Source organism: Elgaria multicarinata, chromosome 9 (assembly GCF_023053635.1).
Source record: "Elgaria multicarinata webbii isolate HBS135686 ecotype San Diego chromosome 9, rElgMul1.1.pri, whole genome shotgun sequence".
Lineage (NCBI taxonomy): Eukaryota > Metazoa > Chordata > Lepidosauria > Squamata > Anguidae > Elgaria > Elgaria multicarinata.
The window spans coordinates 22298725-22326552 of NC_086179.1; the positions used below are offsets into that span (position 1 = coordinate 22298725).

At 45.2% G+C, this 27828-nt stretch overlaps 1 protein-coding gene across 1 annotated transcript; it reads right to left on the reverse strand.

The window, feature by feature from the left end:
* Nucleotides 1–1878: 1878 nt before the first annotated feature.
* On the reverse strand, nt 1879–25321 carry SINHCAF (SIN3-HDAC complex associated factor). The gene is made up of 6 exons (XM_063134431.1): nt 25255–25321; nt 11977–12124; nt 10411–10510; nt 7448–7574; nt 5377–5527; nt 1879–2297 (listed from the first exon to the last, which is right to left on the reverse strand). Exons 2-6 carry the CDS (start codon nt 12102–12104, stop codon nt 2135–2137), a joined length of 669 nt encoding a protein of 222 aa, XP_062990501.1. The 5' UTR covers nt 12105–12124; nt 25255–25321; the 3' UTR covers nt 1879–2134.
* Between the last annotated feature and the right edge of the window lie 2507 nt (nt 25322–27828).

Below are 27828 nucleotides of genomic sequence, written 5' to 3' on the forward strand. Positions count from 1 at the left end.
ATGGCTCCTGGCAAATGTGGCCCATTGTATGCATTTGGTTAATTGGGGGGGGGGAATCATCTGGTTTACAAGGCAGCCCTAAAAGGCAAAACTATAATTATTAAAAGGTTTGGGAGGTGGTGGGAGAGAAAAGGAAAAAGCCATAGTTGTTTATGCATAAACCTACAGAAATGTGAACCCTTTCTTTTGCCAAAAGATGCAGCACACACCCAGAGCTCTCTGTGTTTAGATTACAACTTAAAAATGAAGGTGGGGAATGGGCACTTATTATTGCAATCTTCCTTCCTTGGATGTGTAACCAAGTTAATAAAACAGTGTGAAGATACAGAATCCAAAGGAAAGAAGCAGAACCTTAAACCTGAGCTTTCGTTAGTATGGCTTCCCTTCATGGCTATCAAAATGAAGAGCGATCACCATGTTACTATTATGTAGCAGTTGGGTTGGGAGTGCAGAAAAATGGGCCCTATGAGCCTAATACCTAACCAATAATGAATAGACCAGCGGTCCCCAACCTTTTTGGCACCAGGCACTGGTTTTGTGGAAGACAATTTTTCCACGGACTGAGGTGGGGTGGGTGGGTTTGAGAGGATGGTTAGACCAGCGGTCCCCCTCCTCCCCCACTCCAGCATCCTGGTTTCGCTTCGGCTGGGTGGGCGGCTTCGGAACGGCGTGCCCAGAAGTCGCTCTCCCAGAGCGGCTTCTGGCCAGGCGCACCATTCCGAAGCCACCCAACCCCACCCCAGCGTCCTGGTTTTGCTTCGGCTGGGCAGGCGAGATGGCGCCCCGTGCCCAGGTACGCTGGGGTGGGAGGGTGAAAGCAGCTCACCTGCGCGGCCTGGTTCCTAACAGGCCACGGACTGGTACCGGTCCATGGCCCGGGGGTTGGGGACCCCTGGAATAGACTGCTATTCCCATTCTGAGTTGCAGTTTATCAGTTTCAATACTTAATTTTTACTCTATTCTTACCAATCTGCCAGACTACACAGTTGTAAGGGAATGATACAATTTGGCTGCAATCCTATGCGGTTACCCAGGAGCAAGGTTCATTGACCTCAATGGGTCTTGCTTCTGAGTAGACAGGTATAAGATGGCGCTGTTGAAATGCCATCCTTTACCTTTCTACTCAGAAGTCCCATTGACCTCAATGAAGCCTGCTCACAGGTAAGCAGGTACAGAACTGCAGCCTTAATTGATCTCATAACAATGAAAATCTATTTGGTATTGCAACAAGAACTCAGAGTACTTTGTGTTTGCCACAACCTAACGTTGACATAATCCTATACAACTGGCCAAAAATACATTTGTAAAGGGTGTTCTAAAATACCATGAAGCTCTCCAATGTCCCCCATCTCCCTGAAAGAGTTATCTGTAATCGCCATCCATAAATCATGCACGGGCTGTACAGTGGGGAAAGAAAGATTACTTGGTCCATTACAAAGTCATTTCCCTCTTCGTATGACCAGCCTCAGGACATATTAACTTTGCCTAAGACGGATCGTGTCCTCTGTCCCTTCACATATATACTTTTAGTAGACCAGAATATCAGTCCTTGACTTGATGGTCCAGGACAGGTGAAACAACTCGTCACTGTTGAAGCATCAGTAGTAAGAACTAAGAGCCCCCCACCTTTACAACATATACAGAGTAGGGACATCTTGTAGAAACGTGAGTACCCAAGTCCATGCCTTAGAGTAATAATATTTTACTCACAGGGAGGAAAAAAGCAACTGGCTTTTTAAAAAAAATTGTGCCAAACGTGAGCATTGCTTTTCCGACAGAAATATACACTACATACATATTTGACCAACCTCCTGGGTCATCTGTTAGAAGAAACTTTGCACGGGGGAGCAGTCTGAACAAAATGGACTCGCAGCAGCATTCAGCTCAACTACATATTTTAGAGCATCTTAAATATTATTTACAGTTATGTTCTGGAGAGATACGAACAGGTTTTTGAATTAGTGGAACTGAAGCAGTAAAAAATAATAGTAATCCTCAAACAGTTTTAGAAAAAAAAAATCAAGTCTTTTGGCAGCATAGGAGGCTTCCAAAGTGAGGAAAAGGTCCCTTTCAAGCCATTTTGAGAGAGAAAGCACGAGGTTCCATTTACACCGTCTGCCATGAACTCTGGAAGTCACCATTCTTCCTGGTTGGAAATGGTTGGAGATTGGGGGCCTTGTGCCTCAGGCTTCTCATCGGCAGACTTCTTGTTACTACAGCAGGGCTTGAAGAGATGAGTGTCTATAAGGACTTCTCCAAAGCGACCCTTGTAAATAATTCCACAGCAAACCTTTTGCCTTCAAGGGGACACAGACACAAAATGATATACAACGTAAGATTTCCTTGAGGCGGTGTATGAAACGTAAATGATAATGAAAAACAAAGCAAGAATAAAACCGAAGCACAAATCAACACAGCATAAGAACAGAGAGCAAAAATAGTAATCTCAAACGCCAACCTGAATAATAATAATAAAAAATTTAACAGCCAGTTTAAAAGCAAGAAGGTTGGTATTCCACAACTGTGAGACCGCCACTAAGAAGACTCTGCCCGCACAGGCAGGTCCATACGGGCAAAAGTGCTCCAGGTCCTAGGCTGTTAAAGGTTTTCAAGTCAATATTGGCATTTAAGTTGAGTCTGGAAATAAAACACGTAAACAATCCTGTTGATAGTGGATCAGGATAATATCCTCCGATTGCTCAGCCCTCAGTGCTGCAATGGCTGCATTTTGTACCGGTTGTAGTTCCTGAACCGTCTTCAGAAGCAGCCCGAGAGAGAGAACAGCATCACAATAGTCCTGTCAGGAAGTAACTAGGGCATGTGTAAGCATGAGGCCAGGTAAGTAAGGAAACTGTGTACAGCTAAATTTGTATAGCTGAAGCAGCTATGGTCATGTCACAATTCGGATGCACCACATTGCACCTGAGGGATAACAGCCAGAGTTACAACCCGCTTGCCACAGTTTTGACAAAAGAAAAACTTCATGGACACCAGCCAGGAATCTCTCTTAACCACAGGCTAGCGTGGGTCAGATGATGGTGCAACCACTATATAGGGTTTCCAGGATAAACTGGCTCACTGGATCTGAGCAGTTAAGCGCCTCTGGTCCTGCCACTTCCTTTTTCTGCCTACATACCGCCTGCATTTCACCCTGCCATCAATTTGACAGGAGCCAGGTTGGACAGGTCAAAATTTCACTCTCCAACATTTGGCAGAAGGAAACAGGATGCCTGTTTTACCTTATACAACCATGGGTTTATACTGTGGTTGGGATCAAGCCAAAACGACATTTCCACAGGGCCCCGGTTTATTTATTTAACTAAAAGGTTCCTGTCCTGGCCTTCTGATCAAAGTGATCTCAAAGCTGCTTACAATACCATCTGTTAGCATGCCCCACAAAAGAGTTGTGGAAATAACCACTAGCTTCAAAATGTAAACCTTTCCCTAACAAAGCGTTGCCAGACACCCCAATATTCTGCTGCTTTTGACATGGAAAAGGAGGTTTCATTCTAGCTTGGGAAAACACAGAAAAAGTCTGCCAATCTAAAAGCCCAGCCTGACACCAACCGGAGTGGTGTTCGTGATACAAAGCCATCACCACCCCTCTTTCATGCCCATTATTCTCCAGACTTAATCCCTTCACCTCTTACTCTCCTTTGATCCTATTTTCAATTTACAGTTGGAATCCCAGGGACTACAGGCCTTTCCAAGGCCGGAGACAGTGGTTGATTTGAGATCTGTGTTAACAGTGGGGCTGTGGGTGTCGGACAACATGGCTGCTCTTCCCAGTGCTATCCGAGTCTTCTTTTGCACACCGCCCCCAACAGGGACAGCAAGAGACAGTCCTTTCTCCATGCTTCTCCTCTCCACAGAGAAGGTGGAAATGGGTGGTGGGTGCTGATGATGTTAGTGGGTGTGGCCACACTCACAGACATTATCCAGACCTGGCCTACTTGCTGTACATTGACCTGTTGGCCCTTCTGCAGCTGGAGAGAGGTTGGGGATTGGCCACAGCTCCGACTCAGTTTACCACACATCTCAATTCCTGCACAGCAAATAGACAGTGTGGCCCAGGAATGTCTAGGCAAGTGTATCTGTTTTTGGGCTTTGGGAACAAAAGCTCCACAGTTCCTTTCAGTTGCCTTTTGTCCTAGGCCTGGACTGAAGGGAGGGTTCCTTAGCAATAGGGCTCAAAAAATTCCCCAAGCAGCTGGACAGACTAGGGTGTGTCAGGAGAACCCATCCTGACTGGTGACAGCCTATCAGAACTTCTTTTCCCAGGGATCCCAAATAAAGGAGGAGTCTACCAGGAGAAAAATGTATCCCTCTTCCTGGCCTCATAACAGAAGCCTTAAGAACATAAGAAGAGCCATGCTGGATCAGACCAAGGGTTCACCTAGCCCAGCACACTGTTCACGCAAGTGGCCAACCAGCTGTCAACCAGGGACCAACAAGGCAGGACATGGTGCAACAGCACCCTCCCACCCATGTTCCCCAGCAACCGGTGCATAGAGGCTTACTGCCTCTGATGCTGGAGCTAGCACACAGCCATCAGGGCTAGTAGCCTTCTCCTAGTGGTCAGCAGCACACTGCCTTTGAACATGAACGTTCAACTTAGCCATCAGCCACCGACAGGGCCTAACCCCCATGAGTTTGTCTAATCCCATTCGCAAGCCACTGCAGCTCATCACTCCACATCTTGTGGCTGCAAGCTTCATAAATTAATTATGCATTCCTAGACTTCCTGATCACAGCTCAAATTATAGAGCAGGCATCCTTGCTAGGCTATGCAACCATTTCAGCTGACACCAAGTATGAAGCAACCAGCTAAATTTAAAGCAAGAGGGATACTTACAGATCAATACAACTGCTGGCTACTGTCACAGCATCCATCATTTCTCTCCAAGAGGAGATTAATACCGGGGTGGGGGTGGGGGAAGAGAACCAGCCCCAAGGCTATCGCTTTGCTTTCAAGACAACAACATGCCTTGTGACCCAATTCATGCCCTGCATGCTATCCAGTTACTTTATCTACATCCTTAAACACCATGTTGAGTCATCAGCTGTCTGCAAGTGCTCCCTAATTGCCGAGGGAACGGAAGCAAAAGAGCCTTGTAATTAAGATCGCATTTTATTGCAATTATGTGCATTTTTAACCTCTGTCTGTTTTCCTTCTTCTGTCTACCTTCTCCTTTGTCTAAATTGAATACTGCAAGCCCCTTTCGAGTAGGGTCTTGCTTTCAATGTTGTTTTCAAAAGACTTTGAAAATGTATGTTTGCACAGTGCTATGCTCACTACTCAAGTTTCAAAAATAATACAGGCTACTACTATGAATTATGGGGTGCATGGATTAGGTTTGGGGCTTTTTCTTTCACCTTTTCCAGTAGGTCAGATCTAGAAAGGAGAAGACAGGTGTACGGCTGGAGCCAGGGGTCATCTCAGTGTCTGAGCCATCGTCAGACTGGTTGCTGTAGCAGGGTGACTGGGCTGGAGAGGCACTGGAAGTGGTACTGTGGGCATCTGAGTCTACAAGAGGAGAGAAAATTATTGCATTAAACTAGGTATATTTATACACACACACATCTCTGCTTTTAAACCCAGAAAGAGTCTCATGGAAATGAATGGAGGGCTTTGGAATGCACCCAGTTTCTTTCATTAAAAAACAGAAACCAACGAAGTCTCCAAGTTTCTAGCCCATATGGTTGCAGAGGAAAATGTATAGCAAATTTCCACTGAATGCTGAAACCACAAAGGGAGTCTCCTGATTTGTTGCTCCAAATCTTGCAGTTTTATGTTTGAAACAACCTTTGAAAATTAATGCTGCTCTTGTGCTAGCTTAATCGTGCTTTATTATGCCTTTCCTCCAGTTTGTGAATGGCAACATACATAGGTTTATCACATTTTTATTCTCCCAAAAACATCACTACGAATTTCTTGGGAGACAAGATTGTGCATACACAAAGACAGGCACAGGGACCAAAAAATAAGTGACACATATTTTGGATCAGTTTGTAAAGTAAACTATGCAGAATGGCTCGGAATAAATAGATGACTATTTACCCCATCTTTAGGACAGATTTTGTTGTTTGGATGAATTTTCAATTTTATGCTGGAATAGCGTAAGCTGTTAGAACATCATAGGCAACACTGACGTTCAGATGTCCTCTAGTAACTTTAACTCGGGTGGAAAAACAAGCTAGACACAAAACGTATTGTGCGACTGTGAATCTTAAAAAAACCCCAGAAGTCTAATAACGAGTGTTATGTTAAACCAAAAACAAATCTGAAAGCAAAATAGGTTTAAGGAAACTGGTAAAAACAATATATCAAATTTTGTTATAACTACGCCTGTTAAAATGAAATCATGTTGTTCGTAGAAAATATTTTAATCTTAAAATGAATATGTACACTTAAAATTTAAGCCTAGTCCCTATAAAATGGGGGACTAGGCTTATCCTGCATATACCTGCCTTCATGAACTTGAGATTTTAGTTATGCAATCAGATATAACTTGGGAGTCAAGCCTCTTGAAGACAGGAGGGAATGCCAAGTCCCCCATCTTTTTTGTCACATTCCTGAAGACTTATATGAGCCAACTTTGGGTCCTATAGCAACTCCCTATATCTGGGGCATAAAAAGTTGTTTTAAAATTTGCATAATAAGTTTTTTAAAAATCCGCATATAATTCTCTCCCCACTGATGAAGACCTTTTATGGCTGAAACACGTTTGGGATTTATGTTTGATGTCTGTTGTATGTGGACCATTCTGTTTAAATTTTAAGTGTCCATATTTGTTTTAAGATTAAAGTATTTTCTACGAACAACAGGATTTTATTTTAACAGGCGTAGTTATAACAAAATTTGATAGATTGTTTTCACCAGTTTCCTTAAACCTATTTTGCTTTCACGACTGTGAATCTTGCCACTGACAGCTAAAACCCAGTGTCTCAGAAAGAGAGAGCGAGAGAGGTCAAGTATTTTCAGGATTTCGCACTGTCCTTATACACTGAAGGCCCTCCTCTGGAACTTACAGTGTAGCCGTTCAGGGTCAAAATCGACTACATCAGATAAAGCTAAGCGTTCATTAATGGAAAAGTATTGCCCTATTCAGGTGTTAGGAAAGCAACGACAGTCAACAGACACAAAGAGTGGTGACACAATAGCCCCGCACCCTGCGTTGTTGCTTTTGTCGCCCTCTACATGTGGAGATCAGCTTTGTGAAGAGGAGAGCCTCCTATAGCGGGGGGGGGGGGGTGGAGAATCAATGTTCTGGATCATGCGGAGCGTCCCCACAGATGCAAGAATTCTTCACAAAGTCACCCTCCGCATGTAGAGGGTAACAAACGTGACGACGGAAGGGGCGTGGTTAGCACATTCCCCCTCCTCATGTGTCTACTGTTGCTGTTTTCCTAACGCCTGAATAGGGCTTATGTAGCATCAACATACTGTGTCGCTTCAACTCCTTTTGCAATTTGCTTATTTGATTGCTCTTCATCCTGCTGCCAGGAAGAGTTTTCATCTTCTTTGGCTTCAAGGTTGTTTTCAGGCTTGGTCCAGCCCTTGCATCCACAACCTATGGGGAAGTGGTGGGGGAGGGGGAGGAAGAAGAAAGACAACATGGGTAGTTCATTCCACTAATCTCCTCCTTCTACACTGAAGTCATAAGCCAATGACACGGTGTGACCACTTTCAAGTTGCTTCTTTTTACACTGGGTGAAGTTTTAGGGTTAGTTTTGAATGGCAAAACAGCCACATACTGATTTCCACTTAAAATGTGCATACCCAGAACTGAAAAAGTATAATGATGATAATAATAATTTTACAAACTGTAATTCTGCACCAAACCAATATCAATGCCAAGAATAGCTGAGTTCTGTGATCTGTTTGAGCAAAAATTGTGGCGGGGAGGCCTAAGTCTCATAAAACAGTAGATGAAGTGGTAAAGCCCATATCTGGACTGCAAGATTGGAGATGGGGCTTACATGAGTGAATTACAGGCATAAACAACTTGTAACCCTCCAGATGTTTTGCCCTATGACTTCCATCAGCCCTAGTCAGCGCAGCCAATGGTGAGGAATGATGGAAGTTGTGAGCCGAAACACCTGGAGTGCCATCAATACACACACACACACACACACACACACACACACACACACACACACACACACTTTTTTCTCCACATAGCAAACTAGATGTCAGGAAGAAGGATTGTAGTATAGCCTTTGGCCTGATATGCTTGCCAAACCTTTCCCAACCTAGTGCCAATCAGATGTTTTGTTCTACAACTCCCATCATCCCCACCTAGCATAGGGTCAAGGTCAATGGAGGCTGGTGGCTCCGATGTCAGTGGGGCGGTAATCCGCTCCGGCTTTCAGTCAGAACTCTAAAGGAGCTATCCACAGTGCTTGGATAGCTCCTTTAGAGTTCTGACTGAAACCCGGAGCGGATTCACCTCCCCACTGACATCGGAGCCACCAGCCTCCACTGGGCAAGCTGGCTGAGTGTGATGGGCATTGTAGTCCAACACATTCGGAGGGCACCGAGTTCAGGAAGCCTGTCCTAGTCACTATGCAGAAGGATCTTTATTGTTATGAAGGAGCGTAGAAACCATGTGAGCCTGCAATCAGAAGTGCCACAGTCCAGCCACAGCTAGCCCATTTCCTTTGCTGCTTGTGAGAACCAGACTATACGGAGTACACAGACCAGGCCTGTTGTGACTTATACAAGATACGCTCTTCCCACCTCCCGACAAATATTCATAGCCTTTATCAGTGCCCTATGAATCATAGCATCCATGAAGGCAGGTAACAGCAGAACCATCGCACGCAGCAGCTCTGGGCATGTTGGACACACAGTGTTTATTAACAAGGAAACACCCAGCAGAGCCAGCCTACTGCGTAGCTGTTTACAGCAGTACCTCATTAGCCTGAAAAGCCGGAGGGTGGGTGGGCACTTCTTAAAAAATGTTCCTGAAAGCTGAGATAAACAGCAGTTGCGGTTTCCATGGCACCTCCTCAAAGCTATTATCTCTTCGAAGGAGTCTGCGAGACCTGGCGACCTTGAAAAATAGCCCAAGTATTGGCAGGTTCTCCCATCTGCAAAGGTAAGGGCTGGGCCCAGGGCATGACCTGATGGCACATGACAGGGAAGCTTTGCTAAAGCTAAGGAGGCTTTGCAATGATCTGCGCCCAGGTGGGAGACTGTAAGCCTATGCGGCAGGGTCTTGCTATTTACTGTTTTACGCTGTACAGCACCATGTACATTGATGGTGCTATATAAATAAATAAATAATAATAATAATAATAATAATAATAATAAGTTCAGCAGCAGAAGAAAGGTGGGATAAAAAGCATCCATTACAAAGAAAGAAAGAAAGAAAGAAAGAAAGGGAGGGAGGGAGGCATCAAAGTAAGACCAAAGAGACCCAAGTTCAAAATCCTGCCTCAATCATAAAACCACTGGGTGACCTTAGTCCTGTCACCCCCTCTATCCTACCCTTCCTCACAAGGCTGTTGGGAGAGTTAGGAGGCAGGGACAAAATATGTACATTATCCCAACTTGCTTGGAAGAAGGGCAAGATGAAAAAAGTAAACAAACCAATTCTCACAGGGGAGATGTGTGTGTTCCCATTAAGAAGACAGGGCATGCATCTCCCTGAGAAGGAGCAATGCTCCTTAGCACATTACAGCAAAAAGCATAAAACATCAGCGCACTACCTGCAATGTCTGAAGTGGCTCTCCTAGGATGAAAGGACACAGCACACTCAGTGGTGCCGAGGAAACTACTACCCCCCCCCCCATGGGAAAGGACTGTGGTCAAAGCAAGGACTTATGGGTAGCCAGGTTTTTCTTTCCCCCTCAGAAGAGCCACAGCAGAATGTTGACATAGTTCGCCTTGGCAGCCTGAGCGAAGCCCTCCCATGTGTCAAGCTGCGCTGTACACAGGGCCATTTGCGGTAAACACACACACATGTTCATTTTGTCACATGGTGAGAAGCTGCTGCCCGCCAGAGTTTCTCCACTTTAAAAACATGTGCATCTGACATATACTTTACTTCCTACACAGAAACACATCCATGTGGTAAATTCGTGTCGTGTGAGTCACGAAGAATTTGCCTTGCGTGAAATGAATTAAGTGTTCTACTTGAAATGGATTTAGGATTCACAGAATTAGAACGTGAAGGTGTCAGCACTGTACATGTATAGTTATTTATTTTATCGCCCAGCTAATTAACAATGATTTCTCTAGAGAATCCTGGGGACTGTAGTCTGATTAGGATGCTGAGAACCCTCTTTTAGAGATTCCTCTCCCGCCTCCACTGCCACGACCAAATTACAATTCCCAGGATTCCCTGGGAATGCCTATTAAACACTGCTTTACGTTGACAGCGCAAGTATGCCTGAACTCACATGATTCCAATTCTTCTTTGATCCTGCTGGCAACTTTTTCCATCTTTTGACCAGAAGCACACAAGCATTGCAGATATCTCCTGAGCGGGCCTCATGCAGACTGTGAAGAGAAGACCATAGTTCAATTGCTTACCTATACTAGAAATACACAGCTTAAGGGAAAACACACCCGTGTACATCGGGAAGACACTTGACTTAACACTCTGCCTTTTCAAAATGTGACAAGTCATTGGTTGCAACAGAGCAATTACAGACAGGTTTGAGCTGGAAAAAGGCTATGAAGTGTCCAACTACATGCTGAAAACGTTTACTAAAGTAAATGTGTGGCTTTGTCCTCCCCTGTTTAAACACAGGCTTCATCATCCTTTAGAAATCCCCTTCAAGCGTTCAGCAATTCCAGCAGGCTGAACTGAGGGCCATGAGAAGAGGAAACAGGGCCATTCCACCAGCCCAGCTGAAAGACTGCTTATTTTTTCCTCCTCCCTCCACTTCCCTTTTTCCTTGTGTGTCATGTCTTTTTAGATTGTAAGCCTGCAGGCAGCGACTGTCTTGTTTCAGAGATTATATATAAGCCACTCTGGGAGCCTTTTTTGGCTGAAGAGCAAGGTAATAATTCCGTAAAATAAACAAATGAACACACATGTAGAAGGGGCTGTGTCCACTGCCCCCACCTTCCCAACCCCTGTGTGTTCCGTGGAGAGTCCGAAGGGAGAGACGACGCACATTCAACTGAATGCACACCGGCTCCTTCTTTTCAAATGCACAAGGTTAAAAATAACATATATAGCAACAGGAATGAACCAAAGAAGAGCCATGCTGGATCAGACCAAGGTCCACTTAGTCCAGCACTCTGTTCACAGTGGCCAACCAGCTGCCCATGGGAAATCCACAGGCATGATATGAGTGCAACAGCACCCTCCTGCCTCTGATCCTCAGCAGCTGGTGCAGGCTTACTGCCTCTGATACTGAAGGTAGCATAGAGCCATCAGGAATAGTAGCCATTGATAGCCTTCTCCTCCAAGAATTGATCCAGCCCCCTTTTAAAGCCAACCAAATCGTTGGCCATCACTACATCTTGTGGTAGTGAATTCAATAGTTTCGCCATGCACGGTGTGAAGAAGTCCTTCCTTTTATCTGTTCTGAATCTCCCACCAACCAGCTTCATGGGAGGACCCCTTTGTGTTCTAGTATTATGGGAGAGGGAGAAAAGTGTTTCCCTATCCACTTTCTCCACACCATGCATGATTTTGTACACCTCTATCAGGTCTCCCCTTAGCCTCCTTTTTTCCAAGTGGAACAATCCCAGCTGTTGTAACCTTCCCTCGTATTTCTTTGATTGTAAGACACCATCGATTATAAGATGCACACTAATTTCAGTACCACCAACAGAAAAAAAAAACCCTAAGACACACCCGCGATTCTATGACGCACCCCATTTTTAGAGATGTTTATGCGGGGGAAAAAGTGTGTCTTAGAATCAAAGAAATAGGGTAGTTGCCCTTTTCTGCACTTCCCCACCCTCCAGCTCTACACTATCTTTTTTTGTGTGTATGTGCAGAAACTTACCCAAAGCAGTTCTGGAAATCCTTTTCGTAACGCTTGCTGTCAGTGAAACGAGAACTAGAAGATTTGGCTCTGCAAATACAGCAACCCTCTAAACTCCGGTACATCTTGGGTTTGTGGAAGCCAAACATGTTTTCTTCCCTCCTTTAGCCTAGAGGGGAAAGAAAGAAAGAAAGAAAGATCAAGCTTCAAAAAAGGACAAACTTAAAAGGCAGTAAAGAATCTCCACCACCCTCCTGCCCTCCCCTCCCACGTGTGACTCTGCAAACCAACACTGCATCACAGCCAAAAATGCTCAGTGGGAGCTGATGAATTATGCACCATCACGGCCCCTCTGCATCTTCCATAGGTGTCTCACATACATTTCCATCTCTCATTAATCACCTGCAGCGCTACTGGTTCTCCTATCCCTCCCAAAGCACAGGACATCACAGGAAATTCAGCCAGACATGTAACAAGGTGACCTAAACCACAAAAGTGAATGCAAAAAGAAAAAGGAAGGAAAAAGCTGCTTTGTAAAGAGATATTCCGTGTGACTGTATTTTGTCAGCTTTTGAATTTGGGGAGGGGGATGAAGAGGAGACCTATCCAACTCAAAGAAAAAGCACATTCAGAGTGGGAACCTAGGTCACCATCGATACCTTTGCTGGTAAAAAAACAGAAGCACATTTTCGTGTTATAACATCCTGTCAGTGGTGAAGTGGAACCAGGGTTGACAGGGCTGAAGCACCAGGACAACTAGATTAGCACACTGAAGTCATCTACCACCCACCTCAGAAGTCCCTGATCCCTCTGAATTTATTTATTTAATTTATTAATTAATTAAAACATTTGTATCCCACCCTACATCACAAGGTTCTCAGGGCAGCGTACAGGTAAAATCATATAAACAACATAAAACAATAAATATACACAGCAAAAAACAAATTAAACCATTACTAAGTTAAAACCACTATAGAATTTAAAAACAGTAAAAACAATTTAAACAATTAAAACTATGTACAGGCTTGGTGAATGTAGCCATCAAAAGCTTTGTTAAAAAATTGTTTTATCTGCAATCCTCACAGTAGCTGGATGATGCTGGATTTTCCCAGAAAAAACATGTTGTTGTAATGCTAAGTATTTTGGGGTGGGGTGGGTTTGAATGGTTGTTGCTCCCAACCTTGGCTAGACATACGAAGGCTTGGAGAAACCCAGGAAAATGTACACACGCCCCATTTTTCCCTGGGGAGTTTTTATTTTGTCCTTGGGCAAAACATGGGAAAAAAGGTTCCCCCCCCCCCACTTACCCACCCGATTTTTTCAGGGTCTCCACATGTCTAACCTTGGCTGGCAGAAGACCCCCATTTCAGCTTTCGCAGGAAGAGATCTCCCTCACCACTTTTTCTGGAGGCCAGATTCACACACAAGTGTAATAACCTGCAACTATCACACAACAGTAGGCCAGTTCGCATGAAACCCACGGGGCTTTGTGGTGCAGGCCGGTCACCATTTGGAATATACAAGCTATGACAGGCAGGCACCATGGATTGTCGTGTCCTGCAAACCCAGACATCATAGGTTATGCAAGGATCAACCAACTCTTGGATAACCCACAGGTTGTTCTACGATTACCTGGGGGCTGTTTAACCCTCACAACCCACAACGCTTGGATTCGCATGACATGACAACTCATAGCAGCTACTGCCCCAGCTTATATATTGAAACTGCACCGCAACCCACCATAGCTAAAATAAATCTGCTCTAAATTATGTCTGGTATTGATAACAGGCTGACAGGTCTGTAGTTTCATGGATCCGCCTCTTTCTCCCTTCTTGAAGATGGGGGCTGCAGTTTGGTTTGGTGTCCTATGCTGCTTCAGGCAAGAGAAAACTACAATTACAACAGTAATTATAGTCCTGATATTATCCCACTGTACCAAAACAACCACAACCACAAAGCGCACAAGAGGAATGCACTCAGAGAGTTGCAAAGTTAGACATTAAAACCACAAAGGAGAATCCACCACATGAATTAAGAATCTGACTGCCAGGGAGTTCTAATGTTATTGTGATTATTATTAAATTATTCATACATAGAAATTTCTGTGTATATGACACTGTGTAAGAGTTTCATACACAAAAAAATAAAAGGGGGAAAAAGGTCCTTGCCCTCAAAGGGCCTTACACTCTAAATTAGTAGCCAACACTGAAGGCTGAAATTGATTTAAGATACCATGCTGCAGTTGCTAGGTCTTTTAAAGTATCATATGTTACTAGCCCTAGGTGCACTTTTGCAAAAGGGAGGGGGGAGAGACTGTGCTCATCTCATACCTTCCCAGAGCGATCCCTGCACTCAGCAATACATTTTTGTGCTTCTTACATGCTACACTATTTTGTATAAATGGTTAATTCCAAATTCTACAATCTTCCCTAACCATTCCATCAAATGGAATGGGAAAGGGCTGTAGCTCAGTAGGTACAGAAGGTCCCGGGTTCAATGGCATCTCCAAGGAAGGCTGGGAAAGATCCCCATCTAAAACCTTGGAGAGCTGCTACCAATCAGTGTATAGCCAATACTGGGCTAGATAGGCCAATGGTTTGATTCAGTGACCTGGTTCGCACATAACGACAGCTTATGGTTTAAAGATGCCATAGGCTGTCGGGGATGAACGGTAGAGGAGGCATGATGCCTCCCACTTGCACACTAATTCCATTTTTACTCAATCTACAATCGTCCCATTCATAGGTTAAGCATGACGTGCGGACCTGGAGTCCTGGGTTATTTAGGGGTTACACAACCCAACAGTGAACCCATGGTTAGTTGTAGAGTTAACTCTGGGTTTGCATGTCATGCTCAACAAGCTATGAATGGGACGATTGTAGGTTGTTGAGTAAAAGCGGAAGGGACGGAAGCACTGCAAACAGTGCCCCCCACCTGCTTCTGCCCATGCACAACAGCCCATGAGTTGTTTAAATTATGGGCAGTAGTTACATGCAAACCGGCCCAGTGTAAGGCAGGTTCTATGTGCCTAAATGCCAGGAAAATATCCGATGGCTGTGGCCTGGCACGCAGAACAAGAACAACACAGGGCAGGAAGCAGCACACTCAGCTCGTGCTGGATGAACCTCTAGTAGTCCAGCTCTATTCAGCTGAGGCTGGCTCACATGCAAACACATCATTTCCTATTCTGGATGATGCACTAAATGCAATTTTGCAGCTCGGTGTAGAATATGCTAAAGAGCAAGTGATGCAAGGTGGGCCTTTTTGGGGACGGTGAAAACTCTTGCTGCTTTTCCTGGCTTGGAAACAGAGCCAGGCCAGTTTCTCAGGCCTTTAGCCTAATATCTTTCACAGCAGTCCCCAACACAAAGGAAGAATAAGCAATAGCCACGAACATTAAGGATATTTCTCTTTCAGAGAGCGGGGAGGATTGTTTTGGGAAGCTATTAAACTTCACAACTAAAAGCCAATGGGCTTCAAAGGGAACAACAATAAAAGATACAATTGGGGTTCCTTGGATACTATTCTCATAGAACTTTTACTATCCCCAAGTGCTTCATAATCCTTTTCTTTTCCATAACAATGCCATAGGTCATTCATATGCTCCTGGTGGAATACATTGCCCACATGTGAATTGCTTAGTTTGGATATGGGCAAAAATGAGCAAAACCAGGAATCTGGACTGAATGTTAAAGTTTATTTCTAAACCCAGATCCAGCTCTTCTGGGGTAATTTCAAAACCTGCTTCGCTTTCAAGCCAATCTGTGTCACGCTTACATGAAAGAACCTGGGGTATTCCCAGGATATCTGCATTCTCGTTGCATTTAGGCCATTTCATCTGCCAAAACCTCTGTAACACATCCCTGTGAGATGTTTAGCCGTGATGCAGTGTGCCTGTGAGGGAACCATTCAGGTCAGGTGTGCAAACATCTGAGGCCTTTACTTAAAGGGAGGGCAATAGGTAATAAATGACAAACTGATGCATAACTGGAACCCGCTGAAATTTTAAAAGGCCAGTCCAATTTCCCACAGATCTAGTGCTTCAGATTGCGAAGTGAGAGTATGTCTCCATTTTGCACAGGGCTATTTGTTTAAATTCAAACCCGGCCTCTACAAGTCCAACGCTGCTTCCACTAAACCTTACTTTGCCACAAATCATACCAGCCAAGACAGAGAGATCTGCTACTATATTGGTGGAGGTTGCAGTTTTGTTCCTTTTTAAAACCAAAGAGAATTGAGCAGAGCCCTCAAGTACTAGATGTAAAAACGTGCAAAAGGAGAGTGGGGCGTTTTCAGCTAATCTCACCGACAGCCTTGGGCTCAGGAATTTACTCCCTTACTTGTTGCAATCTCTGCTGCTTCTCAGCCCTCAGCAGAGGCCTCCCATTTGACATAGAATTCCTTACGGATGGGAGGATAAAGGGGGGGGAGTATTGGGTCTCTTAAACAGTGATGCGGGGCGGAAAATCTTCCAGGGCTTTATTTTTCTGCAGAATTTTCCCATTTCACAAGTTCATTAAAAACAATGAATACATTCCAACTGCAAATACAATCTAAGGTAAGCTTGGCTGTTTAAAAAGTTGCAATTAATATTTTTCAAGTGATTTTCCCTAACAAGTATCTGAGGGAATACACAAACATCATTGAAATACACGTATCTCTTGGTATGAAATAGAACTAATAGGAACTGACAGCAAAACTGAGCTACCTTAACTGAAAAAGTTGAACTCCGCTGAAATAGATGAGTGATTGTCAGCATAACATGCCCAGTTCTTTGGTTTACTAAAGTTTATTAGTTTGTCAACAGTTCTCAGTATGTTTCTTATTTTTTTCTTAAATTTAAATAATGTAAAGGAAGTACATGCTGCTGTCTTTAATTTTTTTTTACAAGTATTCCAATCAAAATTTCTACATAATATTTGAATCATATTAAGTGTACTTTATTTCCTCTTCAAATATTTCAGGTCAAATATTTATGGTGTATTGGGACAAAAAGCCCTAGCCAGCATAGCCAGTGGTGAAGGATCATGAAAGTTGCAGGCTAAGATCTCTTGAAGATCACAGCCCAGCCCTGCTCTAGGGCATCAGAGAATTTTTTTGATGAAACTGAAAATTTCCAAATTCAAAATTGACTGGAAAACCAACATAACTAGGTGCCTAGGTAATTTTTAATGCAGCCCAATTCCAATGCACGGTCAGTCTCATTCATGACTTTTATGCAGTTCAATAACTTTGATAGGAGTCAGTTTTGCTTTGTTCAGTGGTACTTACTCCCTAGTAAGTGTTTAGGATATCAGTCTTAGACCAATTAAGCACTGAAGTTTGTCAAAATAATTCAGCACCCACACTACAGACTAGAGTACCCTCAGTCTGCCTGGCATCTTTCCTACATTTTTAGTTCAACTCATTAGGGTTAGGTACACACAATCCTTTTCACTTACCAATATAAAACAACCCTTTAATGACTTGCTTTGGACAATCAAGCATACTGATTCCCTTCCGCTCGCCCACTTCCACTTTCCAAAACAACCCTGAGTTGTTGATGAGACATGTGAACTCAGCACAGAGTTTTAACCCAACAACAAATCATGGGTTAAACACACTGAGTTGTTTAACCTAAACAACCCAGAGTGCTTGATTCGCATATCACACCAGCAATTCAAGAACTGGGCATTATTATTATTATTATTATTTATTTATATAGCACCATCAGTGTACATGGTGCTGTACAGAGTAAAGCAGTAAATAGCAAGACCCTGCCGCATAGGCTTACAATCTAATAAAATCATAGTAAAACAATAAGGAGGGGAAGAGAATGCAAACAGGTACAGGGTAGGGTAAGCAGGCACAGGGTAGGGTAAAATTAACAGTAGAAAGTAGCATTCCTAGGTTGTTTTGGAAGCAGAAGGGAACCAACATGCTCACAAACAACCCATGGTTTGTTAACTATGGATTGCTTGATTGTCCAAATCCGGTCAAGCTACATCCTCTCAATGCAGTATTTGAAAAACTTTGTGAAACAAGTTTTAAAAACACAGTCTCAATAAAATGATTTTGGGTCTGCAGGCTTCTCAATCCAGACAAAGCAGTGAAAGGAAATTACTCTCTCTTTCCACCCCACCAATACATTGGAAAGGTTAGCATTGCTAGTAGGCAGGGGATAATATCCTGATTCCTTTACATACCAGGAAAGATGTGGCACTCAACTGAAATTTGATACCTTAGGCCTCCCATACCTAAGTAGTTATTTAACAAAAAAGGTGCAAACACTTAGCACTCAGCTGCTACTCTGGAGCTGTGGAAAGCCCTTCTGCAGACTGTGTGGCAGGCTCTGCAAGCTGGTTAAGGCATTTTCATTTCAGCATGCTGTTGGCTATTAGTCTTTATGCTTTGTCTTTCATTCTGCCATTTGCTGTTCCTTGGCTGTTGGGTACTGAAGTTCATTTGGATTGCTTGGACTTGGGGCCTTCCTAGACGAGGCCTTAGCGCGCCTTCTGTCCCGGCTTCCCTGCTGTGCGTCCAGATGACGCACAGGGGAATCCGGAGACAGGCTGCGCTGAGGCCTCCTCCAACGCGCCATAAGCGAATTCGCTTATGGCGCACCTTTTCCCCAGCTCCGGCCTCAGGCCGGAGCTGGGGAACGTCTAGGGACTTCCGCAGCTTTTCGCGGCTCCTCGCTTACTCGCGAGGAGCCGCGAAAAGCCGTGGACCTGGCACAGCGCTCATAGGAGCGCTGTGCCCATCGGCCGGGGGGGGGGGGCGCGAAGGCTGGGTGGCAGGGTGGGTGGCACGGGGGGAGGGCGGGTGCGATCGTGCCGCCCGGGCAATGCCACCCCATGCCAGGCATCGCCCGGGCTTGGGTGGCGCGCGGCGCGATCGCACCCGCCCTCCCCCCGTGCCACCCACCCTGCCACCCACCCTCCCAGCCTTCACCCCCCCCCCGTACCCCCCGTAAAAATAAAATAAAAAAAACACTTACCTTGTCCGCCGTCTTCGGGCCGCACCCGGCCCCTTTAAAATAAAATAAAAAATGGCGGACGCCGCAGGGACGCGACGTCCCTACGCGTCCGCCGTGTGGTAGCCTGGGGGAGGCGCGCTAACATTAGCGCGCCTCTGCCCCGCCTCCCTGCCGGCATAAGCCGGCAGGTCTAGCAAGGCCCTTGTTCTTTTTGTTCTTTTTATTTTATTCTAGACAGCTTTAAATCATTTGGTGAAAAGCAGCATATAATAAATTTGGTGAGTTAATAGTTATCAGGAACATAACATGATCAAACATGACAGACATTCCCAATACTAGGGAGCCTGTATTTATAGTCATAGAGATGACTAAGAAATACAACCCAGGATAGTTTCCAGAGCGTCAGCCATGTTAAGTCTATTAGAGAAAATAATACACAACTCGGAAAAAACAGTCTTGTGGCACCTTAAAGACTTATTTGTAAATAAATGGGGTTGATGGTTAATTGTTACTGTCCATCGCTGTAGGTGTGTTATGTAGTTGTGTGCCTTGGGCACTCTATATGTATTGGAGCTTAAAGATTAGCACACTAATTCTGGCTTACGCTTCCATGGAATACAAGAGCAGGCTTGATTCTTGGTGGCTGAGTACACCGAAAAGGAGAGGGCAGGTTTAGCATTGAAATCCAAAGGTATACCCAAGTACATTCACTCCTAAAGGGAAAAGCAGGATTCTTCTCTTAGCCTCAGGGACATGTGTGGTGAAGACAAATCCTGCCTTCATCCATGACACTGGACATCATTAGCCCTCACTTGACAAGGATCCCATAGGGGAGGCAACCTGGTAGGGTGGATTCCTGCATAGGGGAGGCAACTTAGTGGGGTGGATTCCTGCATTGAGCGGGGGGTGGGGGGCTGGACTCAATGGCTTTATAGGCCTCTTCTAACTCTACTATTCTATATTCTTCCCAAATGTTTTGGACTACAACTCCCATAATCCCTGACCACTGGCCATGTTGGCTGGAATTCTCATCCAAAGCATCTGGAGGGCACCAGGTTGTTTATCTCTGCCAGAGTATGTGCATGCATGTACACACAAACACAATTTAGGGAAAAGTCTTGGCATATACTGGTCCTACCTTGACACACACAGAATATCAATACTATGATGGGCATTTTGCTGCAACAAAATGTAAGAAGCAGACCTATATTAGGAGAGCATCCTTATACCAATTTCGATCACTGGTCTATCTAGCTCAGTAATGCCCGCAGTATGCCTATATACAGTACCACAGTTGCTGAGGAACACGTGGCAGTTGCACTGTGTTCTGCTTGTGGGTCCCTGGTCAACAGCTGACTGGCCACTGTGTGAACAGAGTGCTGGACTAGCTGGACCCTTGGCCTGATGCAGCATGGCTTTTCTTATGTACAATGAAAAACCCTGGAGAGCTGCAGCCATTCACCAAGTCCTATCTGAAGGTGTCAGGGATAGAATCCGGGACTTTCTACATGCAAAGCATGTGCAATGCACTAACCCTAGGTGCACCATGGTCTGATCCAACAAAGACACTTATGGTCCTACATATATACTCTTGGTGAAGAATCTCCAGCGTGTTAAGAGATCCTATTCATGGGTCAATTTAAAAACACATGGCTGGATCATTGGGGTTCTAGTAAACACACACATACTAGTTATTCACCCAAAACTGAAATCAGCCTAGCTCTACTTTAAAGCATCCCAATGCAAAATGGGTCATTTCAAAACAAGAAACCCTGCCATAAATCCCTTACTGGTTTCTTTTCTGTTGCAAAGATCATGAGATTACCAAGCTCTATTATAACCTGTACTCTGCCATGAAAACTCCCTGGGTGGTCATGAGTACCTTTCAGCCTCAGATCTCAAACAACAACATTGTGTTGCTTCATAAGGTGGCCGCTGTGAGAATTAATGCAGTGTGCACAGAAAGATACACTCAAAGGTGCTGTGGAAAAGTATTGATAACAACTATCATCACCCAAAGTGTTAGATTTACACAGTTCGTTAAGATATTTTCCCCTATTTGTTCATGGAAGTTAAATAAATGTAGAACTTTTGCAATTATCTAGAAGTTATTTTACTACACTGAATTATTGCTTATTTAGTGCTACCACCATAAAGAAGCAGTAGAGAGCAACAAAGAAGCCAAGCAAATCAGGTTGCAGACTTCAGGAATTTAAAATCTGGGTCAGGGATGGGCAATTTCAGGAGGTCCAGGGTCTGTTTTCACCCCACACTCCGCAGGTCACTGGCAAAAGAAAGGGACAAGACTGAGCAAATGCAGATATATGTTCTTGGAGACGAGAACTAAGCATCCAATGGTACTCCTACATGGAGTAGACCCACTGGAGTGAATGGGCCTAACCTGCATAGGACCACCACTGCATATTGTCCATTGAGCCCAATTCTGGGCTTCCTCAGGGTTAAGCATTTAACTAGGCTTACTCCAAAGAGTGCATACAATTGCAGCCCCAGATACCTCACTTACAGGCTGCTAATGCTTGAGGAAGAGGAAAGACATTTTCTACACAACACTCAGAAGCACTTTTGCACGTCTGTTGCACCACTGATGCGTACATGTGCAAGTGTGTGAATGCTATTACTGCCGGACAGAAACCGGAAGAACACCACTTTTTTCTTTAGTCTTCTGGACAATTAGCATTACAGAGGTGGAAAATGAAAAAATGCTTTTAACCTCAAAAGGGCCCTCAACCTCCCTTGCCTTTTAACATGCACTTAAGGGGGGGAAATGCATATCCGAAGTGACTAAAGTGGAAAAGAATTTCCAAGTAAGGAAGCAATAAAAAAGAAAGAAAAAAGGATATCTGCAAACAAGAGGAAGCTCACGCCAATGCACACAAGCAAGCCTGGCCCAGAACAAAGACCACCCACCCACTTCCACATCAGCAAAAGACGACCTACTTTTCAAAACAGGCCCTAATGATCAGGTAGACACTGAGCTCTGTGGTCTTCGAACACACCGGCACCCAAAGATCCCCATGCTCAAGGAATTCTGTTTGTTCAAGAATGCCTTACACAGTCTTACAGAGAGAGGCAAAACTAGCCACATTAACCACTGCACTAAGGTGAGCTCCAGAAAAGATGCTGCCCACCCCTACCCCCCAAAAATGCTCAGTGCGTGAATGCCCAGACTTGCAACTGAACAAGAGGGAGGCACTGACATTAATATTATTGTTCCAGGCATGATCTGATGATTAAAGAGCCCGCATGGGGGGCCGGCGGTTGGGAGGCACAAGGGATCCCGAATTGCCAGAGTCAGCACATCCTTCATGGATTAGCATTGCAAATCATCACACGCACACAAATAAAAGGCAAGTCAAACCTCCCTTAGCAAATGCAATGTTTAGATGTCCTGATTTACTTTTAACTCGCTCAACGTTGAACTCAGAGCAGTACAGTATTGTGTGCCTTGCAAGGCTGGGAGGGGGCTTCGCGCATTATTCCTCCGCCCCTCAGAGACTGCCTAAGCTCCTGCGTGCTACTGGTGGTAATCTCAGCGGAAATCGGGGTCACAGCTACTGGCACCAATTTTTCCGGCGCCCATCTATGTACGCGCAGCCCGCCCACCCTTTTTCCCCTGATCCGCACGCCGCCTACACACAAAAGGAAAAGTGACACCCGACACATGGGGCAAGCGACTCACTTCGTTGCGATTCATTGCGAACTCGCCTGGGAAACACGACACAAGAGTTTCTTGCATGGGTAGCATGGAATCTGTAAATAATGTAAATATATATACACACACAGGTAAGGAAGGTACCTCACGCCACTAGTCCCCAACTATTGTGAAAGTTTACTCCTCAGCGTTTGCTCGTTGAACAAAAGGAAAGAAAAGGGGCTTCCCCTCCATCCCATCAGCACGGTCAGAGGCACTTCCTGAAAAACAGCCCCCGCCCCCCCCCCTTCACCCAAGCTCCTGACCGCATGGCACATTGTGCGGGTGAGCGAGCGCGCAATCCGTTCCTCCGGTATTCAGAACTGGTTCCTCCTCGTGGCTTTACCCTGACGTAATTCAAACATGGCAACAGTTCCGACTTCAAAGCGAGGTCGACAAGACCTCCCATAAACACGCGCACGAGGAGCGCAAAACGCGCCGGAGTAAACCAACATGCAAATGAAAATCCGTTCTTTTGTGCCTCCCGGGCTTTCCCAACTAACGACCAGGCGGCAGAACAGGCCCCCCGCCCCGTGGGGGCATCCAGCAGGGGAGGGGGCGGTAGCCAACAATCCGCCCTGCTGCGTCCATCGAAGGCGCTTCCTGCCTTTGAAACACCTACGCCCGCCTCCCGAGCTTCCATGCACGCAGCGTGGTACTTTGCTCCGCGGGCGCGCATTTAAAGTTTTAACCTCCAAAGGGGGGGGGGAATCCTCAAACTGCAGCCGAGATTGAACTCAAAGGGCTTAGAGCTAAGCGCGTGCCCCCCCCGCCCACAGCATTCCTCTCCTGGGTTTTTATAGGCAATGGGAATAACGTGCGAATCGAGAGGAGAAAGAATCGTGTCGTGTGTGTCTCCCCCGCCCCCAAGCCAGGCGCACTTGCAAAGCCTTTTGTTTTCGCTTCAGCCCCTGCCTACGTGCGTCAAACAAGGCTACGTCGGGCTGCTTCCTTGCATTAAGAGGAATTTAGTTTAAACATTTTTGTTAAAAATCGCATTTATTAGACCGTGGAAAAAGGAGGAAGGTTCCGGCCCACCTCAGTAGAAAACAAGATTCAGATTGCGCGGAGGGAGGGAGCATATGCAGCGAGGCGGCTGTGAAAAATAAGTTGAGATCAAAGTTGCGTACGCAAAGAATGCCCGCAGGAGTTCGCTTCTCACTCCAGGTTTTTGGTTTTTTTGCTTCGAGTGTGGCAAGACTCTTCCTCCGCTACGCCGCCATCACCACCCACCCAGTTCCGACGAGCATCGGGAGACTCTGCCCAACCGCTAAGTTCTTTGCAAATAAGGCTTTAAAAAAAAAAAGGTTCGATGCTAAAGGGAACACTGCGACCTGCGTGGTAGGGAGCACGTGTCATATCGGATTGCACGCACACAAAAAGATCCCCCCCCCCCAGGTCACGCAGTTTTGGGCTGAAACGAAGTCACCTCTAAAAGACAAGCACGCACGCTCAAGGGTAACCCAGTATGTCGCCTGCCCATCCCGCTGTCTTCCACTCCTCCAAAGAAACGGGAGATCCGACACCGCCATGGCTGTTAGCCTAGCTGCATTCATGCCCAACGCCACAACTTTCCCCTGGTCGATCTAATCTACAGGTGTATTATTTGCGGAGAGACTTGAAGCCCGGGGAACGTTCGAAAATGGAACGTTCGCGTCGCGAGCGTTCCTGAGGCTCAAAGCCTGGTTTAGCCGGCCTCGACGGATTTGTTGCAAACCTTATCCCCCCTCCCCCCACCGCGGCTTTCCATTGTCGCCAATCCCGCGTCCATAGTTGTAACGGACAACACCAATCCAGCCGCCTCCGCCTGCCCACCGCCAATACGCCACGGAACAAGCCAACTGTAGCTGCTGCAATTCCACAATGACTTACTCCAGAGTAAACCCATCAACTTCCTGGGTAGTATTTTGGAGTGAAGGTTAACCAGGATTGGAGTTTTCATCTCGCCTCCTGTCCCCTTAAGACGCTCTATCTAAAGACCGATTTAAAAAAAACAACGGGGAACTTTTCAAACTAGGAGTTTCCCACCCGCTGAATGAAAAAGAAGGGCCCGATCCGCTCAATCACGATCGAAATCACTAACTATATCAGAACATTCACAGTGCATTCACGTGTTTACTCAAGTCCCACGGTATCCAATAGGGCTTACTCCCAAGTAGGTGTCCACGGGACAACCTAAGGAGTGATTTCCAAGTTTCGTTTATAATCCGGCTAAGCAATCCAGTTCCAAATGAAAATGAAGTCATTCTGCAACTGTTTTTCTCTGCAAAAAAAGTCGTTGTCACTCGCCACATGCTCGACCCGTAACAATGCAACCAGCAGTTTCGTTATAGCAATGCCCCCTTTTACTTTCTACAGTGATCCCACCCACCCCGGCAAACCCCACTGCATTACGGAGCATAACGCCTGCTATCAGACCCTTCCATTTACGAACAACTATTTTCCTTTCGCATAAAGACGTTCTTCTCAAAGAACTAGTTTGCTTTTAAAATTATCCCGTATTTAAAACACGCAGCGAAAAAACTTGTCAGAACTCGTGCTTCCCATTTACGGTTGCTATTTTCTTTTTTTAAAAAAATAAACAAATGATGTCCCTAAGTCGAAACAACAAAACATTAAAATCACTTACCTCCCCCAAATCAATAGCGTGGTGTGGTGTGTGTTGCACCGCTCTTCCTTCCTTCCTTCCCCCGCCCTCCTCTCTACGCAACCCTCGTCTAGCTCCTGTGTCTGGATAGATGCAAGGTCCTGGAATCATTGGCTTAACTTCCAGTCGGTGTACGCATGCGCCGTTCCCACGGCTCAATTCCCTCAATCGGGCTCTTTTGCATGCGCGTACCATTGTCCTTTTAAGGGAGAAAAGGGCCGAGCGAAAAGCCTGGGAGAGAAAAGCACGGAGGAGGTCCGGGCCATTGTGACGTCAGAGATGACTTCACATGCACACAAATGCAAGAATGGGAGGAAGATCAGCAGAACGGTCGGAGAGGCTTCTGCAAGTGGCCGCACGAAGTCGGGCTCCGCGTGTGGAGATTTCACCGCTTCCGTGACAGATCCTGCTGCTCTCCCTGACGGCTCAGCCGGGATTTCCTTCGGTTAAAGCAACGAGGCTTCCTTGAAGGGAATGGATGAATGAATTCGCTTCCCTTTCCCAGCCAGATATTCGTCATGAGGACATGTGATGATACATCGGAGCTTGTTCCGAAAGGTGAGTAGCAGCAGTCCTGCATTTGCTGGGAATGCCTACTGGAAATAATCCTGCCATCATCAAGAATTATACCTTCCACGTGTCTGAGTGTGAAAATGTGATTTATATTTACCACACTGGAAAATCTAACAGTTAATTAGCACCTCCTGTCTCTTTTAGATTGACATGAGCCTCTTTAGGAAGCAATAATTGTATGAAAAGTGGGATAAAAATACAGTAAATAAATAAATAAAATGTAATTTATTTTCAGATAATTATTTGATTATGTCTCTTCCTTTCTTGAGCTGCTTTGGTGGAGTTCCTGTGAGTGTCCCATCTAGGCAATTCTTGCCCATATCTCCTTAACCTGCCTTATGTTCTCTGTGACCTGGTTCACATGTAAAGCCCAACCATGGGTTAATTTCCAGTCAGTTGGGACTGCACAAGAGCAAGTGAGTGTGCTGCCTCCCTGCCCACTCTGGATTTCAAAACAACCCAGGAAAGCCCCCATGCCTAGGTTGTTCAGAATGACATGCAGACCTGGAACTCTGGGTTATTGAGGGGGAAACAACACAGCTTTTTAACCCATGGCTTCTTGCAGGGTTCCTGGGATGTCCCTGGGCTGTTTTCTAAGCTGAATGCAAAGCACATGCAGTGAGAGGGTGGGAGTCAGCTTGCTCACTCTTGCATGGCCTTGACAATCCATGGGTTGTCATTAGGAGCCATAACCCATGGATGTCTGTGTAGACTGCTGACATCCATGGGTGCTTCCAGACATAGGGGCACTAGCAGTTGGAAGGCATTGTGCAGCTCTAGTATTTCTTCTTCTTCTTCTTCTTCTTCTTCTTCTTCTTCTTCTTCTTCTTCTTCTTCTTCTTCTTCTTCTTGAGTTTGCTATGGAAAGAACAAACATGGAGGAAGTGGTGGGAAAGTACAGGAGATTGTAAGTGGAAGATGGTGGCGTCTGGATGCAGTGAATGAGGGATGGCAGTGATGTGATAAAACCCTAATCTCAAAACATCCTTAGGCACAGTAAGTGTCTCATTCAACTCAGTGGGGCTTACTTCTGAGTAGAAATGCATCTGATTGCACTGTTAAACTCCTTTGAGCAAATGCAGGCATGCTTTGGCTATGCCATTAATATTCACCGGTCTTTGTTAATGATTCCATGAAAAGCTGCTTTGGGCCTGGCAGACTAGTGAATAAACTGATCTCATCATACAAATCCAATGAAAGTACTCTGTCATTGCAAGATTTCAAAGTAATAACTAATCCAAGCTTACAGTCATATGAGATGGCCAGAGGGCTTTTTAACTTTAAAGCAGGGGGTGGAAACCTCAGGCGGCCATGCTGCCTCCCCTCGGACCCATCTCCTTTGCCTCAGGGACTGCTCCTTTGGTGATTTCCCCATTCTAAAAAGCTGAAACGCTCTCTTAAGGCTTAGGCCTGATCTACACCAAGCAAGATATTGCACTGTGAAAGTGGTATATAAAAGGCAGGATACTGCTTTATAGCGGTATTGAAGCGCACTGACAACTGTTGGGGCCCATTGACACATGCCTCATACCGCTATATCCTGCTTGGTGTGGTTCCTGCCTCTTATATACTGCTTTCATAGTGCAATATCCTGCTTGGTGTAGATTAGGTTTTAGTTACTGATAAAAGCAGTAAGTTACAATATGGTGGTATTTTTTTTTTTTAAAAAAAAATTGGCCTTCCCATTTTCCTTCTGTTTCGTACACCATTAAATGGCCACCCCTCTCCTGGAGCATCTCTGAATTTGAATTCAGGAATTTCATCCACAGGATGAAAGAGATTCTTCACCTGTGCTTTAAAGGTAGAAGCCTCTCCAAGATATTAGGAAGGACAACCCTGTATGCTAAGAACTTCCCCCAACCATGCAAAGCCAACACAGAAAATATATAAATTAACTCAGTTTGAGTTAAGAAAAATTGTAAAGTTCATTGGATCCAAGTCTGAGCTCGTTATGTTTGAGAATTGTGAACATGTTAGATTCGA